Source organism: Antechinus flavipes, chromosome 6, assembly GCF_016432865.1.
Source record: "Antechinus flavipes isolate AdamAnt ecotype Samford, QLD, Australia chromosome 6, AdamAnt_v2, whole genome shotgun sequence".
Classification (NCBI taxonomy): Eukaryota; Metazoa; Chordata; class Mammalia; order Dasyuromorphia; family Dasyuridae; genus Antechinus; species Antechinus flavipes.
The window spans coordinates 238024275-238044994 of NC_067403.1; the positions used below are offsets into that span (position 1 = coordinate 238024275).

A 20720-nucleotide genomic window follows, 5' to 3' on the forward strand; every position below is an offset into this window, starting at 1 on the left:
TATATTCTTATAAATTTGACTGAGATCTCTATATATTTGAGAAATGAGACCTTTATCAGAAAAGCTTGCTGTAAATTTTTTTATGCAGTTATGATGATTAAGTGTATATTTATCTCCATTCTATTTTCTCTCTGTTTATCCTGTTCTCTTTCTCCTTTTACCTTGTTCATCCTTAGAAGTATTTTGCTCACTGCCTTCCCCAGTCTACTCTTCTTTTTCTCAGACCCCCACTCCCATCCTCTTCTCCTTCTACTTTCCTGTAGGGCAAGATAGATTTCTCTATCCAACTGACTGTGTATGGTATTTCCTCTTCCAGCCAATGAGAATTAAGTTCAAGCATTCCTCTCCTCTCCCCCCTCTTTCTCTCCATGTAAAAGCTACTTCATGCCTCTTTTATATGAGATAATTTACCCCATTCTACCTCTCTTTCCCCTTCTCCAGTGTATTTCTCTTTCTTACCCCTTAATTTTATTTTTTTATTTATCAACTCATCATATTCAATTCACAGCCCATATACTCCTTTCTAGCTGCCCTAATAACGAGAAAGTTCTTAGAAGTTCCAAGAAGCATCTTCCCATGTCTTAATTCCCCCTATTGAAGTATAAGCTCTTTGAAAGCAGGAGCTATATAACTTTATTTTGTATGCTCAGTGCTAGTACCCAGTGTTTTTCCAACAGTAAGTATGCTACAGAGGTTTGTTTTTTTAATGTACAAGCAAGATAGCCATAAACCCTCCTAGTACTTGTCTTACAGTCATAATAGTTTTTATTTCTATAGCACCTGAACATTTATCAAGTTCTTTCTTCACTACAATACCTTGAGTTTGTAATGTAAATATTAGCTAAGTATCAGCACTTCTATTTTACTTGTAAGGGAAGCAGGGTTCAGAAAGTAAGCCACTTGCCCAGGATCCCACAAATCAGTAAGTGTAGGGACAAAACTCAGCCATGGATGTCTACCCGCAAGCCGGCACTTTCTCCTAAAGCCCGTTGCCATTAGGATAAACTCATTTTTCGGGGTCTGTCCCTTACCACCAATCCCTTACTTTATTTGGAAATTAGCAAAATAAAACCATTTTATGCAATAAGTATATTACATATATTTATGTTGAAACAAGTACCTACTTTCTTCTGATTGATGTTTTTCTTTTCAGATTCTCTTTGGCCCAAGATCCGAGTTCCGTTGAAAGTTGTAAGAACAGCTGAAAACAAACTGAGTAATCGGTTTTTCCCCTATGATGAGATAGAAACAGAAGCTGTGCTTGCTATTGACGATGATATCATTATGTTAACTGCTGATGAACTACAGTTTGGTTATGAGGTAAGTCAGAGATCCGTACATATATATATATGGGTAAATGTTTTTGTCTTGTTTTTTAAGGATTGGTTGCTGTTTAGCCATGGGTTAGATTTAGAAAAAACCTGCTCTGTCCTCTGGAGTTAGGAGTTCTCATCCCTTCAGTAATAAAATTCACATAGGTATCTATCATAAGAATATATAAAAGTTTTTTTCCTTAAAGACTTTGAGAGAAAATCTTATTCCAGAATTATAGTTTCTCTTTCTGGGACATTCAAGAAAAGAGAGTTCTATTACATTTTTCCAAAGGAACCTCCTAAATAGTTAACAAAAACTTAGAGGACGCTACATTAAATGCATCCCCTAGCTCTCCCCTTCAGCTAAATCAGCCAACTAGCCATCATTATGGGAAGCATGAGGCAATGGGAACAAAAGAAAGCAGGCAGACACTGTGGATGGCTTTCTCCCTGCTTCCCAAGTGGAAGGCGGGCAGCCCTGCCTTCAAGGAGAGGTCTCCTCTGTGTCACCATTCAGTTGGAGGTGATGGATTAAGCCAGGTTCAAGGGTTAAGTATCGAGAGCAGCAAAGGTCTCCCCAGGGGAAAGTGCTGGGCCCCAGCAGGGTAAAAAGCAGTAGGGATTGATGAGCCCTGTCAGGGAGGAAGTACATGAAATGCATGATGGAGACAAGTCTAGCTCCGTGACTGCAGTGGTGATGATGGCGTCCAATCTAAGGAAAACAGAAAGTCCAAATCAATTAGCCACAGCTAGACACAGGGGAAAGTGGCAAAACGTATCCCCCAATTCGCCTCCTTTGGATAGAGGCCCCTGCCTTCACTTGGGTTCAGAATTGGCTTGGATTTGAAATTCTTAAGGAATAAGGAATGTTGGTCAAGCTGATCCAGGCTTGCTCTGTGAATTCTACCAGATTGTATTTGAAAACCTTTGTATGAAGGATTTTGTTTGTATGATTTTATTTTTATTATAGCTTTTTATTTACAAGACATATGCACGGGTAATTTTTCAGCATTGACAATTGCAAAACCTTCTGTTCCAATTTTTTCCCCTCCTTCTCCCACCCTCTCCCCCAGATGGCAGGTAGACCAATCAATATATGTTAAATATGTTGAAGTATATGTTAAATACAATATATGTATACACATATGATTTTGTTTTTAGGAAAATATATTTAAGACAGTAAATATTTAAGAGCACGGGTCTGGAGATCATTGAGCCTGGGTTGGCTTTCCCATTTACTTGTCTGGCCAAGTCAGATTTCTGTGTCCATATATCACTTTGTTCTCTTGTAAAGCAAGAATATTGAACTGATTTTCCTTGAAGTTTCCTTCTATGGTTCTAGGAAATCAAAGATCTTGTGTACACTTCTGTGATGTTAACTGCTGATTTTGTAAATGTGGGTGAATTTCAGAGAAACTGTTGTGGAACTGATCAATAGTGTTAATAGTATTAATGCTTCTGTTATGAAAGGGTACGAGAGCGAGACTGCGATTTCAGTGGTATAGGGAGTTCCCATGTGATGAAACTCCTTCCGACAGTTTGTGCTGGCACCTTCTCTGCCACTTATTGGTTTAGGGATTGCTTAGAGTACTGAAAGTTTAAATGATTTGCCTAGGGTCACATAGCCAATATTTATCAGCGGTAGGACTTGAATTCAAGACTTCTTGATTCCTAAGCCAGCTCTGTCTTACCTGAATGTTGTTATCTCACCTAACGGTGGATTTAGAGAAAGAATTGAGAGACCAAATGACAAATTTTATATTGTTTTCTCAGATTTCTTTGTAGTTACTTTTTGAGATAATGTTGACATTATATCCAATGAAAGTTTCTGATATAATTATTATCTCAATAGTATCCCCATAACTCCTAAGGTGTTTGCTTCTCCAGCCAAATCACAAGGAGAACCATTTCTTTGATGGTACATTATGTCATCACTGCTTCTGATTCAAATTATACATATACATATATATATATTCTGATTCAAATTATACATACATATATGTATATATACATATAAAGTTTCCTTTTCAATTGAGAGAGAAGATTGTCAGAGAAGGGCCTTTAAGGTACTTTCTTGCATAGTAGCTCAGATTTCTTTCTTTGAAAGGACAAACTACCTTTCCAGGATCAGAGGTAAAGGAATGAATTAGATGTTGAACTGTTGAATGTTTAGGCATGGGCCGGGGGAGGGGAAGGAAAGGATTGCTGTCTCCAGATATTGAAAGGCCTGTCATTCATGTCGAAGACAGATTTGAATTGTTCAGCTTGGCTTCAGAAAGAGGAACTGGAACATTGGGCAAAATGTGCAGGGAAACAGATTTTGACTCCTTGAAAAAGGAGTTAAGCTTCTAAACAATTAGGGCCATCCAAAAGTGGGCTGTGCTGCCTTTAGGGAGAACAGTTCCCACTGTCAATTCCAGTGGCAGCTCATTGACGAATTTGCCAATGATGCTCAATGGGGAATTCCTCTTCAGGCTTATTTTGATGAGATGAACTCAGATCTTTCTAGAGAAAAGGAAAAAACCTTTAAAACCGAGGTCCTGTGATCCTATGACCTCGTTTAAGTTCTGTTTAATTCTCAGATTCTAAAGGCTTTGATGGCTATCAATGGATTTGGGGCTTCACCAATGTGATGAATGATTGAGAATAAAAGCATGAAAAATAATTTATATGTAGCTGCTATGTGCCGGGGAAAATTCTAAGTATGGACAGACAAATTTTCAAAATGAGACCCTCAAGGAGCTTACATTTGAATTGGGGAAGAGACCTATAGGAGAGGGGTAGCCAGAAAAGAGAGGATCTGGGGAGTCCCAAGGATGCTTATTTGATCTACCGAGCAGTCAGCTGGAAGATGCTTTTCAGAAGGGCAAGAGGTGGAAAGCAGGAGCTACAGGAAAATGTCCTGGGTGGCTGACCGGATGGGATGTGAAAGTGAAACATGGTCTGATCTGGAGTCTGGTGCAGGCGCCAGGCAGACGTAGTGCCCTGAGTAAGTTTGGATTCATTCAGACTGCAGCTGAGGCTGCTGGACCCCAGGCTGACGGTTCCAGAGGTGATTAAATTCCTGTTCCCAGCAAGGTCCAGAGTGAAGGTTTCTGGTCTAGGCATAGAGGAATATGTTCGAGGCAGCAAATAGTGACAAGATGGCCTGGGGAGATGAATGGGTCTTAAGATGCAATGAGGACATAGATTACAATCTATCTTCATTCATCTTTGCCTCTTGACTCTAAAAGGGATAGAAATATTGTCAATAAAAAAGAATCAGTATGGAAAAAGTATGAAACGTGGTGGAGCTGAATTTGTTTCTTCTTCTTTCTACCATGAGTTATCTTTAAAAATTATTAGAGGACTTGATTCATGAAAAAACATCTTTCTAGAAGGAAGACAAAATAGAGGATGACAGAGCTAAAATTATGTGGCAAGACGGAGATGGGAAAGATTCTGAGAACTTGATATTTTCTTAACTGGAGTTTGAACTGATTTTACTAATAGCCCCCAAATTATGATTTGATCACCATTTCAGCTTTTTGTTGTAAATAATTCAGGAACAAAGTGAAAGTTCCTACGAGCTCATACTCTTGGGGTTTCTTCTGATGTCTCTTTTGTGGTACGATGGACAGAGGAAGTTGTTTGTATTGCCTGCCTTCACATTCCATCTTGAGTCACTGTTTAAAACAAGAAGCTATGTTTGGTATGTACAGAAGGCACAGATGGCGACGAATTTAGCATTCGGGAAAACTTGTGTAGAATGTGGGGAGAAAATGAGTTGGTTGTGTTCCCAACATCACACACAAACATATACCATGTTTACTGCTGAAAGAAAAGGGGGGTTTCTGGGTCATGGAACCGAGAAGGCTGAAGATGAGGCATTTTCTCCAGTCTCCAGTAACCTCAAAGAGGATTCTACACCAAGAAGAGAGCGATCATAGTTGTCTCTAAGGACAAAAAGTTAATGGTGGAGAACACTGCTCTTTAAGGGGGGCACCCAACACTCTCCTCCACCCACCTCTGTGTTCAAGCAGATTTTAGGTTTGGATCCAGGAAGGAATTTCCCTCTGTCTGTAGACTCTGAAGGCAAATCTCAACACTTCTTTTCCTCTAGCATTCTGTTGTCACAAATGGTGAGCATCAGCTCTGCCCAAGCATTTGAGATGGTGGCAAGGGGAAGAAGGAAAGATTATCTTGTTTTCTCCTTTCTGGGTGGGCCCAAATTTAGGTAATCCCAAGGCAACAGGCACTCTGTCCAAAGGCCCACCTTGTCTTCCCCTCAGTTGTAGGGAAAATGGTTGATGCTGATTCATGACTATTAGAGCCAAAGATTAGAAGGAATTGGGGCGGAGGATTGAAGTGTGTAGCTTCATGGAAATGGCAGGAGGGGGCCCTGGAATCCATTTGGAACTAGTCTTGTCCCCAGAAGCTACTTAGGACAGAGACTAATGCTGGCAAAAAGTAAATTCTTCATCATGAAAGGAAGCTGGGACAGCTTTGATATCTAGCTTTGATGATAAAGCCGCCCCATCAAGTGGGGAAGAGTCCGAAAGCAAGCCACAGGAGAATGTAAAGGGGGAAAAAAAAAAAACTAACACCACAGTTCTCTAGGGGAAGGAAAAAGTCAGTTAAAAACCTAGAGCACAAACAGATAAATCACTAGATACTCAAGTATCCAAGAGATTGCACACTTCTTTAAATAAATATCACAAGACAAAAGAAACAATCTACAAACTTGCTGAAACACAAAACTATGGATTCCCAAAAGAGTATCAAACTATAACAGAATTTAAGAGTTCTAATGGCAGACAACAAATTGTGCTTGAGATCAGGAAAAAGACCTTCCAATATGAAGGCAAGGAAATTCAAATAACACAAGACTTTCTGTATAATTATCAAGAAGAGATTAAGTAATGAAATATATTACCCCATCTCAAGGGACTATTAAAACATCACTTCTTGGGTCAGAAGCAACAGAGTCTATTAAAAGATTTCTTTCTTGAAGTGCATAGAGTAATGAAGAGGATGACAGAATTTAAAGAAACAAAGTTACTATAGAAAGGAAGAAAAGGTTTTTGAATAACAGAAATATCTAGTACTCACCGGAAACTAAACATGGAAATGCAATGATAGTTGCAAAATTTGGGGGCCTCAAGATGAACCTCTAAGTGACATACCCTGCAAACTTCAGCTAATTCATCCATGTTAAATGATGGAGGTTCAATAAAAGAAAGGCATTTGAAGCATTTCTATAAAAAACAAACAAACAAAACCCAAATAGATTATTTGCTTTTCAGACTCCCCAGACAAGAGAAACATAAGAAAGATAAACAAATACTGCAACCAAGTAAAGCACAAGTAATGAAATTACCCCCTAGAAGAAAAGCAAAAACAAACAAATAAAAAAACTAGAAAGAGAAAGACTCCTAGGAGGTAAAAAACAACATGACAGAGGAACAGATAAGAGATTTCTTTCTAAAAGTATTCAGTGAACTAAGGCTAAAAGAAGAACTTAACTATAAGAATGTAGGAGAAACTGACTGAAACATCATGGATCCAGCTTCCAGGTGATTCACTGTTTTTATAAGATGCAGCTGCAGAATGGGAAGGCTCAGACAAGAGTTGAGGGAAAGAAGATTGAGAGGAATATAAGATGTATTCTAAGCAGGTCAGTTGTGAACAATGAAAGGAAAGGGATTCCTCTAGGCTCTTGGGAAGAAAAGGGGGCAATGGAATAATGGAATAATGAACAAGCTTACCAAGGAAAGGTGGACACTAAGGGAAAAAAAATTGAAGAGAGAGAAAGTATATTTTACTTAACTGAGAAAAAAATGAGAAGGAATTCTGTAATTAGGTAAAAGAGAAAAGGAAAAAGAAATGAACAAGTTATGTGCAGCTACAAAACTAGGTGTAAGGGTAGCAAATAGAGGGGTGAAGTGGCTCTAGGATTCCTTAAAGAGAAATAATGGGAGACAAAGAGTAAAAAAGTCCTAACTCAGAAAAAAAAGGAAACCATATTAGAGACAAATGGAGAATAATATAAACCTAATTCTCATAAATTTAAATATGAAAGTATTAAACAGAGCAATGAAACAAAAGAGAGTGGTACATTGGATAAGAAAACAAACATTATTCTCAAAAGTTGAAAAAAGAAAGCATTCTAAAAATTATAAATCAATGTCATTAATTAGTACCAATTCAAAATTTTAAATAAAGTTTTATCAGACTGTAGTTTTTCTATTTATTAAATTTGTTCAAAATTAAGAAAGGGACAATAAAAGCCTCCCACTGTTGGTATATCATCACTGAAGAAATTATTCATTATGATCAAGTTGAATTTATACCAGAAATGTAGAGATGGTTTAACATTTGGAAAACAATTATGAGAATCATGTTAAAAACAAAAAATCTTTTGACAAAATATGACATTTACACAAAAAATCTCATAAAGCAGAGGCATAAAGGGACTTTTAAATATCATTAAAAAGTATCTAAAATCAAAAGCCAATATTAAATGTAATGAAAATATCTTAAAAGCTTTCTCAGTAAATACAGTACTAAAGCAAGAATACTAATTTAATATAATTTAATTGATAATATTTAATATAATTTATATTATATATAATATAATTAATATTTAATATAATTTAATATAAATATAAGCCTGGAAAGCAATCTGGCAGAAATTAAGCTTACATCTTCTTATTATTCCATAATAAAATCAAAATTGATATGAGATCTTAATATATCTTAAATCATTATATCTTTAAAAAATTAGAAAATAAATAGATCATACATCTTTTGCATCTATGGATAGAAGATATATTCTTAACCAAATGCAGGATACAGGCAATTGTAAAATTTAAGAAAGAACTTTGTATGAAACTTAGGTGCTTCTGTAAAAGCAAAATTAATATATGTGTGTGTGTGTGTGTATACACATACATATGTATATTTCCAATTCAATGATTTTCACTTCCTTATTTGAGATGTATGCACATTATTTGAGATACATATGTATGTACATACACGTATACATTACATTTTTACATTAAAAAACAAATGCTATTCCTCAGCTGTTAAATGATCAAAGGATATGAACAAACAAATCACTTTGGCAGTTGAGAGATTAGGGATATCACATCCCTCCCCCAACTCCATCTTCTTCTTGTCCTCTATTTTACATACCTTCCCATTTTGTAATTATGTTTCACACAACACAAATACATTGATTTGCATGTAGACAGGGTTTATAAAGTTGCTATTTTTATTGGTGTACTACCCTATTCCTTTCTTTCTTTCTTTCTTTCTTTTTTTGAAATAAGGTTGGCTAATGGTTTATTTATTTTATTTTAAAAGCTTAGTCTATTAGGTTTTAGGCCTCTTCTTCTACTATAACTCCTATTTTACTTGTGTTTTTACCCTTGTCTCCTCAGATTTTTAGAAATAAATATTTTAATGGTTTCTTTGTTACTATTTTGTTGTTATCCTTGGTTGCTGTATTTCTTTACCTTTCTTGTATTTCTGTTGTCTAGGATGTGTGAGAAGCAAATCTGCTCTCCAGGTCTGATTTTCTTTCTAGGAATGTTTCAAATGCCTCTTTAAAAAAAAATGTTCAGCATTTTTCATTTATGGTTGGGGTCAGATTTTCAGGATACTTGGATTACATCTTTAACACCTTTTGCTCTTTGGAATATGTTATTCCATTCCTTCCTGCAATTACTTGTGGATATAGAATAGTTTTGCATTATTTGAATTTCCTTTCCTTTACATCTGAAGATTTTTTTCCCTAATTGCTTGCAGAATTTATTGTCAGTGGAATTGTTCAATTTAACTACTATGTCTTTAAAGTTTGCACGCTAGGACTTTTTTTTTTTCTGGAGGTAACCTATGAATTCTTTAGATTGCTACCTTGTTTTCTGTGTTCAAAAGTTTTGGTTAGTTTTCTTGTATTATTTCTTGCATTATGATATTTGGGGTTTTTTTGATTTGTATTTTTCTGGGAACTTTTCACATCTTTTAGTAGTCTCTGTACATCCTGCCTTCTAGATCAGTATGTTTTATTGTATGGAGATTGTGAAGTCTTATTGTTTATAAGCTTTTTGTTTCTCTTTTTCCTGATTGTCCTTCACTTTGTATTTTATTCCTAATCAATTATCCTTTCTTGTTTCTTTAGTGAAACTTGTTACCACTGATTCCAGTTTCTTAATTTGTTAATTATTACTTCTGTAAGGGCCATAGTTTCTGCTCTCACAATTTTTGTTTATTTTTCTTAAATTCATGTTTACTACATGTCCCCAAAGCCTGGACCTCAAAGTTATCTCACTCACACTCAGCGTTTTATGGTTCACCAGGCTCAGTCTGCCCTAGATTATTTCTGAAGGAATACCGCTGGCCCCAGGTGCACTGTGGGCTCTTTCCCTTAGGTGTAATACAGTGCCACACTTCCCATCCACCCCACCGTGGGTGTCCTGCCCAGTTTCCTGACCCTGAAACACAGAGTGCTGCCAAACTACTGTTGTTAGGTGCTCAAAACTCTGCCCTTTGGGGTTTGGCTTTCCAGAGGAAGAAGCATGGAGGAAAGGGGGAAGGACGTAGAATAGAATTCTGTTACGTGCATGGGTAGCTCTCTTTGCCTCCATTCTCTGGCCACAGTCTGTTATGGCACAGAGCACTGCCCAGTGGCAGCCTGAGCAAATTTCTGCCATTTGGATCTCCTCTGCATTCAGGGGGAGCAGCCCGAGGTGCAGAGTTGAATTTGGTTGTAAGCTTGTGGGTTGACTTGTATAGCCCTGAGTTTGAAAACATGAGAAGGGATTGAAGAGGAGGCTAAATGAGTGCATGGTAGGGATTATGGAATATTGCTCTTCTCTGTTAGTTCATTAAGTTTTTACCTTACCGGTGTTCTTGATGTCTGTCCTAGATTGTGGAGACAACTGAAATTGCTTTATCACCAATGCATAATTCCTACTTTGGATAGGTTTAAGACATTATGAGGATTGGAGAAAATATCTGGTCCTCCATCGTATTAGTCACATGACCTAGAAAGCCTTTTCCATTATCTTCCAAATATAACTGACAGTGACTCAATAAAATTTGCCATTTTTTTTCAAAGCTTAAGTATGTAGCTTTTCTTGGGGGATTAAAAGATCATAGATTTAGAACTTTGAGGTCCTTAGAGGCCCCTGAATCCAGTCTCTTCATTTTATATGTGAGGAAACTAAAACAGAGAATCAATGACTTGCTCAGGATCACGCAGCTAGTATGTATGAGCCAGGATTTGAACTATTCATTATGTTGTCTATGTAAAGCATAGTTTATATTAATCATTTCTGTCATTTCCAGTTTTCATTCTCATTGGTAGAGGCAACAGAAGTGAATTAAGAATTGAGATGCTCTACTTGCAATCTGATTTTTGTCATCATTGCCCTTCCCATTAGAGCTGCTTTGAACTCCCATAGTAGCTTCACAAGACTTTCTTGATTCTTAACTCTCCTCTCCAACCCCAGTTCATTTTAATGCCCTGGTATGTTTTATAAGACTCCACTCTGCTCCTGTCCTCTACAGTCTGACCTTGCTTCTGTCTTCTGTATATATCTTTTTAAAATCTTTGTTGACTTCTTGGTGTGTTACCTATACATCCACATTGATCTTCAGACAAATCCCATGTTTCCTTCTTGTCAGAAGTATTTCTCTTTCTGCCTTCAGAATTTTATCTCTTCACAGCTTTGTTCCTTCTTTTAAAAAAATTAATGTAATTTTTTTAAAATTTTGAACATTCGTTTTTAAGATTTTGATTTCCCATTTTTTCTACCTTCCTTCCCCTTCCTCTTCTCTCCACCCTCCCAAGATGGCAAGCAATCTGATGTAAGTTATCCATGTACAATCATATTAAACACATTTCTGCATTAGTCATGTTGAGAAAGAAAAATCAGAAGAAAAAGGAAAAGCCATGAAACAAACAAACAAACAAAGTGAAAATAGTATGCGTTATTCTGCATTCAGACTCCATAGTTCTTCTCCTGGATGTGGATACCATGTTCCATCAGGATTTTTTTGGTATTGTCTTAGATCATTGCACTGCTGAGAAGAGCAAAGTCTATCATAGATCATTGTACAATGAAATCCATCTGCTTGTCATTTCTTACAGCATAACAGTATCCCTTTATCTTCATATATCACAACTCCTTCAGCTATTCCCCAATTGATGGACATCCCTTCAATTTCCAATTCTTTGCCACCACAAAAAAAAAAAAACTGCTATAAATGTTTTTGTATAATGTCATCTCCCTTCCTTCTTGAGTCAACTTCCCTTTATAGTATTTTATAGTCCGTGGAAGCTTATCTGCCTCATGTAGATATGGGCATTAGACCTGTGATTACATTAGGGAACATGAAGAAACTGTTAATGTGGGTTGACACCCTGGTTACGTCTTATTCTTAGAGAGTTGCTTAGAGTCCTGGGAACAACAAGTGATTTGCTCAGAGAAATATAGTTACTATGGTTAGAGGCAACACTTGAATCCAGAACATCCTGTCTCACTTTCTGATCACTCTACTGTGCTGCCTTTTAGTTTTTTGAGGGCCCAGATAAATTTCCTCTTGCTAGTTCTATCACTTTTTAAAGTATAAACTTATTTCTAAGGCAAGTAGAGAAGTTATTAGCTTGTTCTGCTTTTGGCAGAGACTTACAGCAGATTTTTGGATAGCACATATTTAGGATGAAGGTGAAGCCAGAGTATCTAAAGATAACAGTTGAAAACTTTGGAGAATATTTTTCCAAAATGGAGAATCTATCCATTCATCCATTCATTCATCTAGCAAACATGTATTAGTGTTGTTTATGTGCAATTATATAAATTACATTTATACTCAAAGCCAAGGATGGAGTACTGAAGGACATACAAATTAAATTAGAAATTTCCCTTGCCTTCAAGGAACTTACCATTTAGTGAGGAAAGACTTGTGTACAGATATGGTATAGAACATGATATAGATGAATACAAATTATATAGATGAGGCTATAAATACATCTGAGAATTCATAGGAGAAGTTCCATGAGAGGAGATAAGGAAGCAATCACTGGACGAGGGCTCAGGGGAGGTATTATGGGGGAAGTAGTCTTTGAGAAATTTGCTAGATATTGTTAGGTAGAAACTGGGAAAGAGGGTTCATAGATGGAACAGAATGAGGAAAGACAAATAAAGGATGAACATGTTTAGGGGTGGGAAGTAGTTCAAACTATATACCAAGGAGTTCAGACTTGATTCAGTGGGCAGTAGAACTTTCATCTAGTTTTTGGAGCAGTGGACATGGCAGCAGTTGCTTTGGAGTTTATACAGGGAATTCCTACTTCCCAATTTCGAGAATAGGGAACCAGTCATCACTTTGCGATGACACTGTATCTGAAACACAGAACACAGATGGAGGCGCCCCACACTTAGCCAAGACTTCAGCTGGAGCTCATTCAAAGGACAGAGCAGTACTATTGCTTAAGGGAATGGAAGAATTGATTTATGGAGAATTTTCAAAAGCCAAACCCTGTATATAGCTTGGCTAAGGAACAGTAGAACAGACAGAATGCTAATATACCCACCACTTGCTTATCAAAGAAATGGGAAGATCATTTAAGCCTGGTGCAAAAAGTAGGAGGGAACACGGAATGATTAGTGGGACAAAAATCAGAAAACCCAGTCCAGAAATATTTGGCAGCAAGTTCCAAGGAGCTCTATTCCCTCTTGTTAAATGAGGGGATTAGGCAAGGTCCTGATGTTCTGTGTTCTGAGATCTTGTCTAACCCTGACATTTTACGTAGGAGATCCTTTCCAGTTCTGATAATTATGTTTTCATGTCCCTTCTATTGCCAATGTTCTCATGTGCTTTTCAGCTCTAACTTTCCATTCTGTGGTCCCTTTCATTTCTAACATTCAGTAATTCCATGAATCCAGGGGACATCTAGGCGTGATGGTAAAATCCTATTCCATGGGAAAATAATAGGAACAATAGTTAGAGTTTCGCTTAATAAAATAGGTAGCTTTTCTACATAACACTTTAAGGTTTGCAGAGTACTTTGAAATACTATCTCATGTTGTTCTCTCAGATACTCTGGGAGGTAGGTGCTTTTGTCGTCCCCATTTTACAGATGAGGAACCCGAGGCAGACGGAGATTCAGAATCACATAGTGAAATGTCTGCAGTGGGATTTGAACCTAAGAAATATAGATTGGATATGACTTTAAAGTTTATGCCATTTCGAAGCTTCTGGCTCCTGGGAATGGAATACAGAGCTAATCAGGAAGGCTCCTTTCCTGTCCTTTGTGATTCCAGCAGGCTTGAGCTTCAGTTAAATTTCTAAGATTTGGTGACCAGCATTATTTATTTCAGTGGAAGAAAACATCGTGGTCACTCACTGACTTAAATGGGTCATGTTCTCACTTGGAAGGGAAGGGGAAGCAGGGATATAACTTTTCCTCTCCAGTTCTCAAGTCAGGAGCTGTAGATTGATCTTCTCTGGCCCTGCGTGTCTCTTGACTTGTTTGACAGGCTTTAGTGAGCTACCAGATGTTGAAATGCTCCTCAGCCAGTGATAATTTATTTATCTGTTTATGTATTTTACCAGGAAAGTATCTATTGAGTTCTTGATACTTATTTGCAAGGGACTCCTGGGGAAACAGTAGCAGCATATAGTGTTACCAGAACGTTGGATTCTTTTTTTTTTTTTTTTAAGTTCATCTGCTTTTACTTGAAAACTGAGGAGTTGGGAAAGCCAGAGCGATTCACCATTTCACCCCTCCCCCATCATCCATGAGAGTTTCCAACATGTGGCAGAAACTTTGAGCCACACAAACATGGCTGGATAGAGCGGGCTATCTCCCTTTTTTCCTTTTGAACTTTGATCTTCATTTTCACCATAAAAAAATATTAGTAGCACTCACGTGTTGAACACTTTTCACTTGGGAGAAGTGAAATTCTTTGGTTAATGTTGGTTATAAGGTCAAAACTTAATGTGTGTTCCAGTCACACTTTTCCCCAAAAGCCCCGTGCCCCAGTTTTGGGGTTTTTTTGAGTCGTTTTTTATTCGGGTCTGTTTGTTCATGACCCCATTCGGAGTTTTCTTGGCAGAGATGCTGGAGAGATTGGCCGTTTCCTTCTCCACCTCATTTTACATGGGGAAACTGAGGCAAACAGCGACGTACCCTGGGTCCCACAGCCAGGAAGTGTCTGAAGCCAGATTTGAATTCAGGAAGTTGGGTCTTCCTGACTCCAGAACCGGCTCTCTGTGCACCATGGGCACCTAGAGGCCCCATTTACCGAGGGAGAAGGTTGTTTGTCCTTTGCACTCAGAGAGGTCCATGACATTAGGGAGGTGAGGATATCGGGACTTGTAAGTGGATGGAACTGAAGTGAGGGAGGCTGGACAAAGTCACCTGCCTCACTTTCTCCTCCAGGATCATCTGGGTCCAGTGAGTGGTCAGATATGGATCTGGACTAAACCTTATACTTGGCAACATGTACAAAATGTGTAATGGTGATAATAACATAGAAATTTGTGTGGCCTCTCTTAGACTCAGTTTTCCCTTCATAAAATAGAGATACTAAGTACTTGTAGTACCTGCCTTTCAACTAGGAGCTGGGTGGTTTAATGGATAGAACACTGGACTCCAACTTTGGAAAACTTGAGATCAAATCCTGCCCTCCGTACTTACTGGCTGTGTGATCCTGGCAGATAATTTTACTTTTCAACCTCAGTCTCTTCATCTGTGAAATGGAGGTAATAATAGCATCCACCCTAGATTACTGTAAAGATTAAGTAAGATAACATGTATAAGGTACTTTGCAAATCTTAAAGTGCTCTATAAATGCTAGCTGCTAGTATCATGATCATTTTTGGGCAGCTGGGTGGCTCAGTGGATAAAGCAGTGGGCCTGGAATCAGGAAGAACTGACTTCAAATCTGGCCTCAGACAAGTCACTTAACCCTGTTTGTCTTACTTCAATGGAGAAAGAAATGACGAAGCACTTGGTGTCTTTGCCAAAAACCCCTCATGGACAGCACTGGTCCACAGAGTCATGAAGGATCAAGATAACTGAACAACAAAATTTTACTTAAGGGGAATTAATTTTATAATATCTCATAATAATTGTATAGTCAGAAGGCTGGAGCACCCGAGGGGCCATTTGCTTGATGTTTCTGTCATTTGCCAATTGGCACAAGTCCCCAAATGGTGTATGTGTCCAGCAATAAAAGCTCCTAAGTGTTAGATGGGTGTCGAAGCTTATGTCTAACTATTCTACTTTATACTGACCCAGGTAGCTTTTTGACTGTAAGAACAAGTGTCTGTCTTCCCTAGATCTGGTTGGGGCCACATGGCTCCGCTGGACTGTCCAGGGGTAGTTGAGGCTTTTAGGTCAGACTAAGCATTTACAAAAGATTAGGTTCTCATGCACCATCATAACCAAAGAATTCATCTGCTAGTGACTTAGCACTTGATGATGGAACCTCCTGTGCTTTGGTAGCCGCCTGTCCCTGGAACCATGCAGTAAGCCTTTCCAAAATGGCAGAACCCTCTTGAGCCAGCACTCAACTAGCATAGGCTTTGAGAACCCAGGACATCCTCCTTATCATACAGTGAAGCGATAGGGACACATCAAGATATAACTTTGTAGACGTGTACCTACGATAGAATCTGCCATCGGTGGGAGCATTTAAGCTTGTTAGCAAGAGGCAGCATCTTGGAGACCCCTTCTGCCTAGCCCTTGGACACCGTCTGTGAAGCACCTGGCACAGAGGGTGCTAAGGAGACCGAAGATTTTCATGTTTCTGCCTTTTACCTGGCCAGTTTGTTAGTGAGAGCATCCTAATTAAGATGCAGGAGTCAGAGCTGAACTGGCTTTGGGCTTGCCAAATATAGGCCTTCCTTGCAGCTTTGTTTTCCTCATCACCACGCCCGAGCCGAGCTTCGTGGAAGCAGGAGTCTTCCCACATGATACTGTGGTATCCTTCCACATGAGACCCATAGCTTGTTTGTTTGATCCAAGTGACTGTCGTTCTCTAAAATTACCCACTCTAGGTATTATCACAATTTGGCTCTTAAAACTCACTTTTCCTAAGCATCCTTTATTGTCCTCTCTTCAAGTACCTGATGAAAAATTACTGGAGAAGCTGTTGTCCAAAGAATTGGTAGTTCAGACTTTCAGCTGAGTACTCAAAGAGCTCCAGTCTTCAAGGCATAGTGGGAGTATCTCTGAAATGAGGAGCCATCAAGGATCATTCATACTAGAGTTAGAAGTAAAAATTGTAATGCCTTCTGCAAGACAAGGGAAACTCCATGCCTTTCACTCCTTTTGAGCAATTTTGAGTAATCTGTGAGGACTGCTCTATCTACAGCTTGCATTGATTTACACACTGAAGGCTCATGGGAACTGGAGTGAAAATAGTTGATGCAAGCTGCTGCAGAGAGTATTGCTACAAGAAGATAGAAAAGAACAGAGCAGAAGCTCAGGGAGGTGCTGAGAGAAGATGCAGGGAAGGCTGACCTCTCCAAACTGTTTGCAAAGTACCCGATCCCCATCGGAGAAAAAAGTCAAACAAATATTGAGGGAAGGAAGTCAGATGTGTGCACGAACCAGAGGAATAACATCTGATCTTTTTTTAAAAGCACCCAGTTGGGAATCACAGTGAAGTGACACTTTTTTCTTCCCAACTGAGCAAATTCAAACAATGAGTTTAGGATTTGTTTTCACAGCTATTGATGAAACATCAAATGTAGGACCGGAGGCTCCCTATCCCAAAGGGGTGGGACCGTGCTTTCGGCCGGCACAGAGAGGCGTCTGCATCACCTTTCCTTCTGACCCAGGAACAGGCCAGCGCTCTCTGTTCAGCATGTCCTCTGAGAACTAAGCCTGAGCCTGTCTTGGTCTTCACTCGATGAAAATAACCAGCCTGTCCTTCTGGCCCATAATATTGTCCTTTGGAAGCAGTGACTGACTTGTTAGCCTTGGTGAGGTTTGCCACCCTCAGAAGCTAAATGCTGTAAGAAGCAGTGTCTTCTGGTAGAAAGAATTTTTGACAATCAGCATTTATTAAATGCCAGCTAGGAGCCAGGTGCTGGGAATATCAAAAAAAATTAGGAGGGGGCACAGACTACTGATAGGTAAATGCAAAAAAATATATACATAGAAATTTCACTGATTAGGATATGCCTCTGGTAGGAGGTTAATCAGTCAGTAAACATTACCGAACCTGTATGTGTCCGGCGCTGCGTTAAGTTCTGGGGATACAAAAGAGGCAAAAGACAAAATTGATCTTGGATGGGCAGTTCATTTGTTGGGGAAGGCTTCTTGGAGAAGACGGAATTTTAGGTGGACTTAAAGGAAGGCAGTAGGTGGAGATGAGGAGGAAGAACATTCCAGGTATGGGGGACAGCCAGAGAAAAGGCCCCGAGCCAAGAGATGAACTGTCTTGTTTTGGGAACAGCTAGGTGGGGTCACTGGATCAGAGTGTTCATGTTGAGGAGTAGGATGTAGGAAGATTGGAAAGGTTGGATGGGGCAGGTCATGAAGAGCTCTGAATGCGCAACTGATATTTTGTATTTGCTCCTGGAGGCAATAGGAAGCCACTGGAGTTGATTAAGAAGACATAGCCAGCACTTTAGGAAACCACTTCGGTGCCTAAATGGAATAAGGAGAGACTTGAGATGGCCAGAGCCACCAGCAGGCTACTGCAGTAATCAGGGTGTAAGGTGATGAGAGCACTGTCAGAGGAGAGAAGGAGGTGTGTTTGAGAGATGTGGGAATAATGAAACCAACAGGCTTTAGGGATGGAGACCAGAGAGAGTGAGGAATCCAGGATGAGCCCTGACGTGAGTCCGAAGGACTCTGACAATGTCATATCCTTCTACTGTAATAGGGAAGATTGGAAAGTGGGGGGAAACAGAATGAGCTCCATTTTGGATGTAGTGGATTTCAGATGTCTCCTGGACGTTCAGGTCAAGATGTCCGAAAGGCAGCTGGAGAGGCTGATTGGAGGTCAGCAGAGAGATTAGAGCAGGTTAGATAGATTGGAAGAATCATCAGCCTAGAAATAGTCCTTTAATCCATGGGCGCTGATGAGATCCCCAGGTGAAACATTGTTGAAGGAGAAGAAAAAAAGGCCCAAGGATAGAGCCCTGAAGGACCTGTAGTAAATCCTGTAGTTAATGGGATTGACCTGACTGAGGAGCCATCAAAAAGCATCTGAGAAGGTGGGTCAGAAAGGTAGGAGGAGAACCTGGAGACAGTGGTGTCCCCAAAATCTAGAGAAAAGAGGCTGATCAGCGGGGTGAGAGGCTGCAGGGAGGCCGAGAGAGTGCGGACCCAAGTGGCCTTTGGGCCGACCTCTGACAAGAAGAAAGGGCTGGGAGTCCTGAGGCTGCTGCTTCTTCCCTGGGTCTGTTACCTCAACTGAAAAATGGGGAAACGATGCTGGCATCCCCATCCACAGCAGCAGTAGGGGGAAGAAGGCCTTGTCAGTCACCAGGTGCTGGGTAGGTGAGATCTGTGCATGGGAAGCGCTGTCCTGGGCCACTTACTTTTAAACTTCATGTTCCTTCCCTGCCTTCCCACCCCTGCCAGCTGCAGCCAATCACAACAGTATTCTCTTCCACAAAAAGATACCTGTGCAAGCAGCAGTGGTCCTGATTTGGAGCATCACGGGGTGCATTACGGGGCAACATCGGCTGCTATGAGAGTTACTAGGACTCAGACGTTAGCTTGAGATTTGGGGGCTTTGGAAAATTTGTCTTGGAAGGGCAGTTCATTTGCATTGATTTTGGATGGGCTGTCTAAACAGGGATAGCACAGCCAGAGGCCTGATTTATTCTGTTCCCCCAATTCCCAAGGAAGCTCTTTCGCTTGTTCCTTCCAGGGGAAAATATCATAATGGGTTTCTCTGAACTTTAAGCCACTCCCTCTGTTTCGAGTTGTAAAACTGGCTGGAAAATGCAGCATTTGAGACAGTGGTTTATGATTGCTGTTGCATAAGAAGTGGTGATTAACTCCACATTGTGAAAGGAAGGCAACGTATGGGATCCCATTAGGTGCCTTGACCTTAGAAAGAGGTTTAAGATAGTGGATTTTGACATGGAAGATACATAAGTTAGGAAGATCAAAGTAAACCAGTTATGGAGAAATTAGATGTAAGCCACCTCCCGACTGGTGAAGATTGGCGCCCAAGCATGGTTTGGCATGTGGAGGCGGAGTGGGGTTGTGACTCACCCACAGCCATGCAGGTTAGTAAGTGTCAAGTGTTCAGGGCCAGACTTGAACTCAGGTCCTTCTGACTCCAGGGCTGATGCTCGAGCCACTGCACCCCTAGCTAGCCTTGGTATGTTAGTTTTTATAGGAATTGGGCACCATTTATCTCTTGGTTTAGAATCAGATTCCTAGAATGTCTGAACAAGAATGAACTTTAGAGATCATCCACGCTATATAATTTTCCCGATGGAGAAACTGAGGCAGAGGTCAGTAGCCTTTTAAAAGTGTGTCTGAGGCCAGGAATAGAGCTTGTGCATCCTGCAACAACAGCCACATTTCCTCTTCCACCTCTCCTTCTTGTCCTCCTCTGTCACCTGTGGAAGTCCTTCTTTCCCTTCTCCATTCACTCCGAGGCCATTTCTTCTGTGCAGCCCCCCACACACACACACCTTGGCTAGAACTGGGCTTCCTCGTTGGATGTTTCCTACGTCTATGAGGTGCCACATCCCACTTCCTTCTTCACCCTGTGGCCGCATCACACCTCCCTCCTACCGAGAGCCAAGACCAAGGCTTGTTCCGTATCCACTTGGCTCAGCATACTCCCTGGTACACAGTAGGTGCTTCATTAATGTTCACTGAATGAGAGGATCCATGAAGGGGAGGTGATGAGCCATGACCTCATCCTTTGCTTTCTTTGGGCCTAGTATCATTTCTGGGGAGAAGGGAGTGCTCGAAACCTGACTGAGGGGAGAGAGGGAGCTGACTCCAAGCTTACTGCTGCTGATGGCAAGCGGGTTACTTAGTGTGTGTGTGTGTGTGCACGCGGGCTGACCCATTCCAGGGGTCATTAGGTTTGAACAGTGGCTTTCTTTCTTGGAGCCAGGGAGAGGATAAGGAAGAGTTAAAACTAGGAACACCTGCCAGCTCCTCCTTGCTTACAGTGACTCAGACTCCTCCTGCAGGTTCCCCTGGTCACCCTCCCACCCTCCCGTGCCGGATTCACTCTCACTTCCACAACCACCCCTCCCTCAGTCAGAATCTACAGGATCCTAAGATCATAGACTTTGTACTTGATGGGGGCGGGAGGGAAGGATTGCCGAAGCCATTTTACAGGTGGAGAAACCGAGCTGAGAGTGGTTGAGTGACTTGGCCGGAATCACAAACTAGTGGGACAGGATTTGAACTTG

The 20720-nt window shown here is 40.2% G+C and overlaps 1 protein-coding gene across 1 annotated transcript in view; it reads left to right on the forward strand.

Annotated features, from left to right (window-relative positions):
* Positions 1–20720, forward strand: part of EXT2 (exostosin glycosyltransferase 2) — a 164865-nt gene that overhangs the window by 116088 nt on the left and 28057 nt on the right. Inside the window, exon 10 of the mRNA XM_051966637.1 lies at positions 1154–1320. Within this exon, the coding sequence (XP_051822597.1) occupies positions 1154–1320 (167 nt within the window). The remainder of the gene's footprint in view (positions 1–1153; positions 1321–20720) is intronic.